This window comes from Diabrotica virgifera, chromosome 5 (genome assembly GCF_917563875.1).
Source record: "Diabrotica virgifera virgifera chromosome 5, PGI_DIABVI_V3a".
Taxonomy (NCBI): domain Eukaryota; kingdom Metazoa; phylum Arthropoda; class Insecta; order Coleoptera; family Chrysomelidae; genus Diabrotica; species Diabrotica virgifera.
The window spans coordinates 42,541,332-42,553,520 of NC_065447.1; the positions used below are offsets into that span (position 1 = coordinate 42,541,332).

Sequence of the window (12,189 nt, forward strand, 5' to 3'; positions counted from 1 at the left end):
TAACACATGCTAGTAAAATCTTGTTGCTGTCATCAAAAACAGATTAAAAACCATTACCAAATACCTCAAGAACAAGCGGGGTTTGTAAAGGGTAAAGGTACAAGGGTACAAATCCTGAACCTGAGACAACTCACTGAAAAGTCTAGAGAATTTCAAGTACCTATGATTATATGGTTCGTTGACTACCAAAAGGCATTTGATTGTGTAAGCCGCATAAATTTGTGGTTAATTTCAATAGAATTGAGCGCACCAATGCACCTGGTAACACTTATTAAACATCTGTACCAGTCCAATATAGCGACAGTACGACTAGATCGTAAGTTCTCAAACCAATTCAAGACCGAGAGAGGTGCTAGACAAGGATGCGTGTTGTCACCTGACTTGATGAGGATGGTTTTAGAAGGATGGGCCGGTGGAGTAACAGTAGCTAGTAGGAAAATCTCCAATTTAAGATTTGCTGAGGACACTACACTTATAACAGCAAATGAGCAAAAAATGTTTGATCTCCTGCAAAGAGTTGTGTACGAAAGCAATAAAGTTGGTTTAAAAATCAATAAAGCTAAGACAAAAATAATGGTGGTCGACAGATTCGACACTATTCAACTGACTAATATGTTACAAGAATACCAGATAGTAAACGCCTTTGTCTATCTCAGGTCTAGTATAACTAACGATGGTAACTGTTAACCAGAATTTCGGAGACGTATTAGTATGGCAAAAAATGCGATGAGTCGCCTAACTAAAGTTTGGAAAGACAGATCTATCTCTCAAAATATCAAGATGAGACTGGTGAATGCCCTTGTATTCTCAATATTTCTATATGGAGCAGAGACTTGGATTCTTCGCGCATGCGAGCACCAAAAAATTGATGCCTTTGAGATGTGGTGCTGGAGAAGAATGCTGCGCACACCTTGGACAGCTCATAGGACAAACGTTTCCATTCTAAACCAATTCAAGATTAAAAAAGGCTGTCCACAATATATCTGCAACGAATACTGCAATTCTTTGGTCACGTGGTTCGCAGAGGTGACGACAGTTTGGAGAGATTAATTGTTTCTGGAGACGTTCCGGGGAGAAGATCAAGAGAACCATCACCAACTAGATGGTCCGACCAAATCAAGAATTCAGCTGGAAACTCATTCTGCGAAGCTCTTAGAGCAGCTGAAGATAGAGACCAATGGAGAAACATTGTTAGGAATATTGGAAGAAATCACGATCCTCAGTAATGGGGAAACGGCAAGAGAGAGAGAGAGATTAAACGCTCCATCCTTCTTTGTGCTATTCTTAGTTTTGGAGCATTGTTTTTTGCAAGGGATACTAGGCTAATTCTAATTTCTTGTCCAAGTTGTATGTATTTATCAACAAGTTCTACTTGTTCTGAGCAATATCTGCATTTTTGAAAAAAATATCAAGCATGCAGTCGATTTTGTTTACAGCAACAATTTAGGTTAATAACCAAGCAAACGGTGCTTCATACTTTCCTTCGCACCAGTAGGTTCACATTATAATGGAGATTCGAAAAATTTATTTGATCAAAAAATATAACATTATTCCTTGGCCTCAGTGGATAGAAGGGGAAATTATATTTTACATTAGTAGTGGAGTAGATATCATAAAAACGGTCATTTACAATGTCTAACGATTTGTTTGGAATGTGATGTGAATAATTGATTGCTTTTTAAATGTATATTAAATGAACGAAAAACAACTACAATATTATTTTTACAACTGTATTTAAATAAAAATGGAATCTGTTTTGGATATTAAATTAAAATTTAAAAAATTTTTGGTGTTTTTCGTTTTTTGTCCTGTAAGTTTTGTTCATTTATTTTTATAATCAGCTATTTTGTCATTTATATCATATGTTATTATTTATCTACTAATGTTGTTCTGAAGCTATTTCCTTGTGGCATTTTTATCATTAACTACTTATATGGGAAATAAGCCACTATTAAATTGAAAAATAATTTTATTAACGTTTCGACGCCCGAATCGGGTATCGTTGTCAAAATACAAAATACTACTAAATTAAACAAAAATGTTGTTGCTAAGTAAAAAATTCTTCTAATAATTTATTTAATCTGACTCATTTATATTGGCAATTCAGACATATATTATACATTTTAAAGTAGAAGACTTAAAAATGATATTGCTAATATTCTTGAGTTGCGTTCCTGGGACGACTTTACTGAAAGATAGTTCATTCGATTACATGAAATCAACCCCAACTCAAGAATATCCGTCACAAAAAAAATCATAGCATGTGATCTCTCTTTAAAAAGACAACCAAATGCAACGATGACAGTAAAATTCTCGCGTTAGAGATTCCATAGTAAATCACGAGGGAAAACCAGGAAAAAATCTCGTGATACTATCCCGACATCGTAAGTATTTGGTCTTACATTTAATTAATTGGTTTTCCCTCGTGATTTACTATGGAATCTCTAACGCTAGAATTTTACTGTCATCGTTGCATTTGGTTGTCTTTTAGACAGATCACAAGCTATGATTTTTTTTGTGACGGATATTCTTGAGTTGGGGTTGATTTCATGTAATCGAATGAACTATCTTTCAGTAAAGTCGTCCCAGGACCGCAACTCATAAATATTAGCAATATCATTTTAAAGTATTCTACTTTAAAATGTATAATATAATTGTGGCTTATTTCCCATATAAATAGTTATTCATTTATCTACTATTTATAAATTTATTAAAATCATTGTTAATTATCATTAAATATAGGTGATAACATAGAAATAAAAATTATAAAATAATTTCAGAACCCTATCGTCATCATTAGTGGCATCACAGCTGTTAGTGGCAACCTTCTTTAGAACAATATTCTAATCTCTACCAAACTCTTCTCCGTGCTCAAAATCCAATAGATTTCAAATCATCCTTAAGGTTGTCCAGGTAGCTATGTAAGTCTCGGTATTCCTCTGTCTTGTGGTCTCATTGGCCCTATTGGGTTAAGAACTCTTCTGACTTTTGCACCTTTCTTTCGCCTGATTATATGCCCTATCCACCGAAAGCGTGCTACCTTAATTAATTTTGCAACGTTAGAGATAGAGAGAATAATTCAATGATTCCTCCTTAATATGTCTATCAAGATTTTTTTCTATTGTCTCAGACATAAAAGCTAACCTGATTAGATGAACAGGTCCTGGGTCCTGTCATAAAATCAGAGGAAAACAGAGTGTTAAAGACAGTTTTTTTGAGAGACCAGACGAAGAAGATCTGTAAGCCGTCTCAGAAAAAGATAAAACGATGATGTTGAAGTGGTTTATGGCCTACTTTACATTTTCCTCTTTGATCTTTATTGGAGAAAATTGTAAGTGTTCTTTCCTAGGATGTTTAGATTTTTCTAGGTTTTCGGTCTGAGTCTGCTCATCAATAAATTTTTGAAACTTGAAGTGGTTACGTAGTAACAAAATCTAAAATCATACCTAATACGTGTAACAGACAAAGAAATATAATGGATTTGACATATTAATAGAAGAAACAGTAGAGCGAATTATAATTCCCTTGAGAAATGACGAATGTAGTGCTAATTATAATGCTATCTAATCCGAAATGAACGAAAGAGTTACTTAATAAATGTTAATAAGTGTTACCAGAGAGAAGAAATAAAAGTTGAAAAGAGACCGACCCCCAACAATATGGACTGATGACATGAAAAGAGTGACTACAAATCGGATTCAAATGGTGCAAAGTCGGTCTAAGTGGAAGACCATGTGAGAGGGCTATGTCCAGCAGTTGCCGTTGGAGGCTAGTTAATGAAAGTGAACTTTGGTTGTGAACATTGTGAATATCTCCGGCCTAAACCCTTAAGGCTTACTCATCTGCATTTTACGATGTATTGTACTCGAAGTTTGCCGCGGTGGGGTGGTTATATTATGTATATTCTTGTACATACTGAGACAAGAAGGTATATAGTCACCCTGTAGGTTGTTATAGTTCTTTATAAGCATTTTATTTGTTGTCAATAACTAATTTTATTGCTTCCTTAGGAAATTGCTGTTTATTTTTGTCGTGATTTTCTCTTTTGTTTTGTATTTCTTTGTTGTATTTTCAATGGACGTTTTAATATTTTACGATTATTTCTTAAGGGTGTAGGCGCAAAATTTCGCGCCAATTTGTTTTAAATGCATTCATTTTTTTCGAATCCTGAGTAAACTAATAAGTATTTTTAAAAAATTTAAACGCAGAATGAAAGATTGCATTCTTACCGAGGGCAGAAAGGCCCTGAAAACTTCTATAATGTTTATTTTAATAAGTTACCGGGATGAAAAAAAAAGAGAAAATTTAGTGTGATTTTTAATTTCAAATATTTCATTAAAAAGAAACTGCATGTTTAGTTATTCTAAGGGACTTTGGCCCTCGAAAATGTAGTTTTTCATTCTGCTTGTAAGTTTTCCAAAAATACTTATTGGTTTTCTCAGGATTCGAAAAAAATTGAATGCATTTAAAATACATTGTCGCGAAATTTTGTGTATACGCCCCGAATGTTATTACTATAGTAAAGCCGTTATGTATATCGATGGCATAGTATTAAAACCTCGTATGTCATTCTGCTGACAATTTTACAGGAGAGACAAAAACTGAACTTTTGCATACTCTAACACTCTAACCTAAAATATACCTATGTAAAAAATTTATGTGTCACGATCTAAATGTGCTCAGAATCAAATAGACGTAAAGATAGCAGACATTCAGTTTTTGTTTCACCTAACATTTTGTTTCAAAATGACATACGAGCTTTTCATACTAAGCTATCGATATTAGTCCATTCTTTCACGGTTTTTGCTGTAAATTTTAAAGAACCGCTTGGATTGACATGAAATTTGGCATACGCATAGCGCCAAAGAAAAAAAGTGATATGGTGCCGATGTGTGCTTTTGCCCTAGGGGTGAGTTACACCCCATCTCAGGGGTGAAAAAATATATGTTCAAGATAAGTTCCGAAATGGATAAACTGACTAAGTTTAAGCAACTTTTGTTCTATAGAGTTTTTTCACCAAATCAATACTTTTTGAGTTATTTGCAAGTGAATATGTTCATTTTTCAACAAAATATCCACGTTTTTAGACGGTTTTTAGCAAATAACTCAAAACGTAAGCATTTTGTCGAAAAAAATCTTCTTAGCAAAACTATAGCCTATAAAAAGTGAAAATACTGGGGTATATATTAGGTCCCTATACCTAGCAGAAGCAGAGTTATAGCTAATGAAAAATAGGTTCATATTCGAAAAATTCCAAATAGAATAATTCAATGTGAAATATCCAAATAATGAAGCATTCTTGGGAAAAACACATTACAAATTTTTTAAAGTGTTTAAAAAAATTTTATTTCTGGTTGGTCCCTTTTGTTTTGGCAAAAAAAATCAGGAAGATCACCCCCAATTAGCAACTTAAATGAAATTAATCGTTACCGCATCACAAGTTACTTTACTTACATATGTTGTGTTTATATGATCTGTAAGTTTCATCGATTCAAAGTGCTTATTTTTGAAAAAAATTTGGTTTTAAAGTAAAATTTTAAAAATTTTAATTTTGAAAAAAAATGCTTTTTTTTCAAAATAACTTAAAATTGTTAGAGTTTGTTAGAGCTGAATATTTTGTATTTTTTGTTTTTCTGTTAAGACAAAAATTGGTCAAGATTCGGTGTTTCTAAATTTGCATTCACTCGTGATAAGTGACTCGTTCAAGCCCTTTTAACTACAGCTCTTTCAAAAATAAGGACTTTGAACCGATGAAACTTACAGATCGTATAATCAATACATACGCGAGTAAAAAACTTGTGAAGTGATAATAATTAAATTCATTTGAAATTCTAATTAGGGGGTGGTTTTCCCGATTTCTCACCAAAAAAAAAGGGACCAACTTTATTTTGAGCATAACTTCTTTACTTTTGATGCTAAAAATTTTTTTAAAAAACAAAAATAGGCATTTTTTTAAACACTTTAAAAAAGGTAAAATGAGTTTTCCCCAAAAAAGTGCTTCGTTTTTTGGTTATGGCACGTTAAAATATACGATTTGGAATTTGACGAATATGAACCTATTTTTCATTAGCTATAACTCTGCTTCTACTAGATACAGTGACCTAATATATACACCAAGTTTTTTATTTTTTTACGTGCAATATTTTTGATAAGAATTTTTTTTCCACCAAATACTTACTTTTTGAGTTATTTGCGAAAAACCGTTTGAAAACGTAGTTATTTTGTAGAAAAATTAACATATTCACTCGCAAATAACTCGAAAAGTATTAACTTAGTGAAAAAACTTTATAGAACAAAAGTTGCTTAGAATTAGACATTTGATCCATTTCCGGACTTATTTCGAACATATATTTTTCACCCCCAAAAGGGGGTGAAACTCACCCCTAGGGCAAAAGCACACATCGGCACAATATCACTTTTTTTCTTTGACTTACGTGTATGCCAAATTTCATGTCAATCCAAGCAGTTCTTTAAAAATTAGAGGTTTTGCAATATTTTACCTTTAAACAACGTACTATATGTATTTATGTAGGGTTAAGGATCCTATTATGAGACCCGTTCCTAATATGAGACCCCTGTTTCTAGAGTCTTGTAAGTGCTGCAGCCTGGTGAGTGGGGTAAAAACTAAGCTCTGGTAGTGTTTCCAGTAGGCTGTGAATAAATCGGGTGTCTGTGATTTAGTATTACCAGTAAGTGAAGTTTTTAAGTTTTTTGCGAGTCAAAAGTTTTTTAATCGGTGTAGCTCAAACTGAATTTTTATTTTTAAGGTGAGAGAAAAAAATCACCTTAGTTATTAGTCGATAGCTACTTAAATTGGTTACAGAAACACGCAATTATAGTGGCGCAAAAACCAATCATAAACTCAAAACACGGACTAAAAAGTTCACACGTGGTTGCTCCTAATGTGAGACCCTCAAGTGTGCCTAATATGAGATATATCATATTAGGGTACTGTAATGTTTTGAGTATAGCATCATGTCTTTTTACTATTTTATTGGGAAATAAGCCTCAATATAAGTTAAAAATGAAATTTATTGACGTTTAGACTTCCAATTCTTATTTTTAACTTAAATTGTGCCTTATTTAAAAAAGAATGTGTGTGTGTGTACTTTGTACGCACGTAAGAAGTTATACTTCTATTATATGATTTAAACGAAATTAATATACTTTTTATTTATATTTTATTTAAATATTAAACTAATTTATAGTTACTACTTCTCAAACATTTTTATTAAAACAGTGCCAAAAATTAAAATAATAAAAGAATAAAACACACACAAACACATTAAAAATGCCACAAATAATTTCTGAACTTAATTGTCGGAAAATTTTTTAACTAAATACGTATTTTCTGAAAATAAAATTATATAATAAATATACTTACAATCATAAAATGTATAAAAAAAAATAAAAGTTTTTATTGGGATTCGAACCAGCTATCAGCGCGGTTGGTATATTGGGGTTCATTCGCCTTAAACGCTTCGCCACGGAGGCAATGTGTCATTATGTGCGAAGATCGACTAACTAAACGGATTAAGCTTTTGACATTTTTGAATTAAATTAAATTATTTTGATTTTGAATTGAAATGATTTAGAATTGAAAAAATACAACAAAACATAGAGTAAGAAAACAATATATTAGGTGAACATTGATAGAACTTTTGATGGTAATCAAATTATGTAAATAAAAGTATTACATACTATGTATTTTGGTAGGTTCAAATAGGTAGGTACCTGTGATACATTTACAATTATTACGTATCTGTTGCTTTTAAAAACTATTTAAATGTCACTACAATTATAAACTTTTTTGTTTCTGTCCTCACAACAATAAAACTAATATATTATACATTTGTTTACCTTCATATTGAACAATTATTTATTATTGACAGATCATTTCAACACTCAATCAGAACCCGTATAACGACTAATACCATACTGTCGGTGTGCGCATGAGCGCAGATCAATATAAATTCACCCTCAATCTCAATCGCGCATAAAGAAGTATAACTTCAAAAACATTACATAATATGCCACAAAGAAACAGCTTCAGAACAATAGAATCATGTCTACAGCATGTAATACAGTTTATATCCAGAACAATGCGTTAAAATAATTTGTATCACCTGTTTAACCTATATAACGTGGTGTCTCATATTAGGATACCACATGGTCTCATATTAAGACACCTTTTTTAAGTTGGTAATTTTGACATTTTAAAAAAATTAATTTATTGGTAAAAAATATTAGTTTAAATTTGATGTTGAACCTGTTGCAATATAATAGCATAATAGGGAACTTGCATACATTTTTAAATTCGAAAAAAATGTTATAAATCACAACAGAACATAATTTAAAACATGTATCAAAGATAAAAAAGTTTTGTAGGTCTTTCGTTTGGCCCCCAAAGGCGATTAAAAATTCAAATTAAAACAGGTGGCCTAAAACGCGTCGTGACGTCACTCCGTTGTACATTTACATTTTTCCAACAAAGTAAACAGAATTTTAAATTAGACGTTATAAACGTCAGTAGAAAATACATTTATTTGACGTTACAAGTGTTTTGATCGTTTGAACTATTCATAGAAAACTGTACTTTTACAAAATGGTTTTATTTTCCGTAGTAAACCTTCTTTCCTTTCCTTCAATAACTATATCAAACTCCAATGTCAACAAACTGGTATATATTATTACAATGACATACCATAAATGTTAATAGAATATAAATATTTTTCCTTTATTCCGCGACGAGGTATACCAAAAAAGGTGGAGGCCAATAAACTAAAGAAGAAGAAGAAGAATATACCTAATTATAACCATAAACGGAACCATATAGTTAAACTGAGTGACGTCACGGGCCGTTTGACCTATTTTAAGATACCGAAGACTTTAAATCTGTACTTCTAAGTTAATATGAGTTTTTGAAGCGTGAAATTTTGGAAATCTCATTTTTATACAAAACTGAACATTATTATGTAATAAAAAAAATGTGCAAGTTCCCTATTATCTGACATGTATCTAATTTAAGACTTCTTTAATCCATAAACTTTACGATTACCAAGAGTTTTAAAAAAAGGGTCTCATATTTGGATCCATTACCCTATGTCGTTCATACATCTATTCAAATAATTACCTATAAAAAGTAAAGTAAAGTTACACTAAGAAACATATAGTGCAACCCTCGTACAGTTAGTTACCTACATTGAAAGTTACAGAATATTTGTGGGAATTTTGATTAATTTAAGAAAAGTTCATTAACTGAATATAAATCATTATTTGTATCGTCCTGTATATCTACACATTTCTAGATCTACCGTTAAATGCTACACTACACGTTTCTCAAACTTAACCATCCAACCTGGCCATTGTAATGTTGCCTTCCAGTTCGAAAACATGTGAAGTGCATCGCCGTATACTCCACACCGAACACGAGCCTCCTATTGGTCGAGAGAGTCACGTGTCGGCGACTACACGTCCGCTACCACAGCAACTTGTTCATTGTTTTTTATTGTCACGGAATCTTGGTCTTCGTTCTGTCGTTGCCATAGCAAACGAACAATCGCCTTTCGATACAAATAAACAAGCTGTTAAAGGTGTGATGGCAGAGACAGGTAACAAAAACCGGGGGTGCAATCACGATTTACTGACAGAAATCCATCAAAAAGTTGAAAGTTCGTGTCAGAAAACGAGGAGTGTGTGAAAAAAGTTTCCAATTTCGATAAAATTCGCGTTTTAAAACTGATTAAATCGGATTAAGTGGACTGATAATTTCGCGACGTAGACATTTAAAAATGTAGGTGAGATAGTTCATCGGTAAAATCTGGTAGTGCGTGTCGTTTACGTTCCGAAAGAAAGTGTTTCTCGGGTTAAATGAACCTTTGAAAGTGTCGTGAATGTCGCAAAGATGGAAGAGATCGCCTTCAGCGATTGGCCGGGACAACCTGTGGATTTGAACGCTGGAAATAACCCATGGTTACCAGCCTATGGATATACGGCGCCGACTACGCTCCTGGAACGTGAGGATTTCATTGGGAATCCAGGTTGGTGAAAGTTTTCTTCATGATTTAGTCATGTAGTTGTCCGATGTAAAAGGTGTCTAGCGGCATATAGTGTGAGAATTAAGCACACTGTATCTTCTTGCATACTAATAAAGAATGGTTTTTGTTTTGAAAGAAGTTGGTGTTAATTTTTGCCATCAATAACTTATAAATACCGTTTTAGTTAGGTACTGGATTGTTGTTGACTTTTTATAGGTATTCTGTATTCTATACTATACTATACTAAAATCACAATAAAAAGGCACACGAAATAAACTAAGGCACGTTGAATGGTACAAGGAGCACTTCCAAATCATGATTTATAATGTATAAACTTTGTAAATCATAATTTGGGATTTACAATGTATACCTATACATTGTAAATCATGATTCGGGAGTGATCCTAGTAACAGTTAACGTGTCTTGTTTTGTTTATTTCTAGCTAGTGCATCTTCGTTGTGTTTAGTGTACAATCATAATAAAGATGCACTAGAAATAAACAAATCAAAACACCTTGAATGTTACGAGGAGCATTCCCAAATCATAACTTACAATGTATAATATACAGGTACCTACTTACTTACATTGTAAATCCCTAATCATGATTTACAATGCCCATTGTAAATCATGATTCGGGAGTGTTACTCGTAACATTCAACGTGTGTTCATTTGTTTATTTCTAGTGCATCTTTATTGTGATTTTAGTTTAGTTCCGATATGAATAACTTTTTTACTTTTAGATATTAAGTAGGTACCTATACGCAATTTATAATTATTAGGCCAGGAACTGAAGCTTTTCACCTCGCAATTTTTACAGAATGGATCGATTACCTACTCATTTACGATTCACTCAATTTTTGCTGTAGAAAAAATTTTTTCAAACCAAGTTCTTGAGAATAAAATGACCTACAATTTTATATTGAAACATTTTTTCGTATCTCTGATGCTAATCTTTCTGTTCTGAAGAAAATGGCATTTTTTACCAAACTACAAAAATTCGTTATTCGCTTTTAACTCCAGATTTTTTAAAACTAATCATTCTAGTCAGTTAAACTTCTAGAATCTATTAATAATACATAAATAAATAAAAATGAATAAGGCCATTGACTAAAAACACCGCTAACTTACATTATTATGCTTCCAATTGGATTTCTCCTTTTTTCTTCAAAAAAATATATTGATTTTTTAACCGTAACTTTTTTATTTTTTATCTTAGAAAGTTTGGTAAAAAATAATTTTGTAGGGTTTTATAAGATCTATAATCCTATTAATATTAAATCTTTTTAAAATCCTCAGTCGCAAAAAGAGGTGACTTTGAAAGGGTTGGTAAAGGTGGTTTTTGCATGTTATTATTGTCAATAGCTCATTCAATTTTTGTCATAGAAAAATTTTTTGCAAACCAGGTTCTTGGGAATGAAATAAGCTACAATGTCATATTTAAACATTTTTTCGTATCTCTGATGCTAATCTTGTTATTCTGAAGAAAAGGCCATTTTTTTTAAACTACAAAAATTCGTTATTCGTTTTAACTCCATTTTTTTTTAAACTAATCATTCTAAGCCGGTCAAACTTCTAGAATCTATGAATAATACATAATGGTAGGGGAGCCCAAGCGGGAATTTTTGCAATAACTCGAGCGCGTCAGATTATCATATGGGGAGAAACCTGGTACCATGTAGATGTACCTCTACCATATATTGGCTCTAAACACAGGGGAGTTCGGTAAGGGGAGGCCGAAAAAAAAAACTGTCCATAAAAAAACTCGAAATTGTCAGATTAAGATAAGGTAAGTTAAGTACATGCAAAACAGTGTATATTTCAAAAATCTGACGATTTGGGCGGGGAGTAAGGAAATGGGTGAGTCACAAAGTTTCACAAGAAAAAAGCGAATATTTCGCGAAATGAACGATAGATCTAAAAAATAAAAAATACTTGCTCAATATTTATCAAAAATCTATCGACTGATACCAAACACGACTCCCCACGGAGAGGGGTGGGGGGTAAATTTAAAATTTTAAATACGAATCGCGAGATATTTCGCGAAATGAAGATCAGATCGAAAAATTGAAAAAAACACTTATTCATTATGTTTGAAAAATCTATCGAATGGCACCAAACACGACCCCCCAGGAAGGTGGGGTGGGAGGTTACT

At 32.4% G+C, this 12,189-nt stretch overlaps 1 protein-coding gene across 6 annotated transcripts in view; it reads left to right on the forward strand.

The window, feature by feature from the left end:
* Positions 1-9,392: 9,392 nt before the first annotated feature.
* Positions 9,393-12,189, forward strand: part of LOC114328397 (uncharacterized) — a 635,699-nt gene continuing 632,902 nt past the window's right edge. For all 6 annotated transcript variants that reach the window (XR_007698442.1, XM_050652454.1, XM_050652455.1 and 3 more), the window contains exon 1: positions 9,393-10,040. Coding sequence is in view for 5 of the 6 variants with exons in the window: in XM_050652454.1 (XP_050508411.1) it covers positions 9,905-10,040 (136 nt within the window). In the remaining variant the exon portion in view is untranslated. The remainder of the gene's footprint in view (positions 10,041-12,189) is intronic.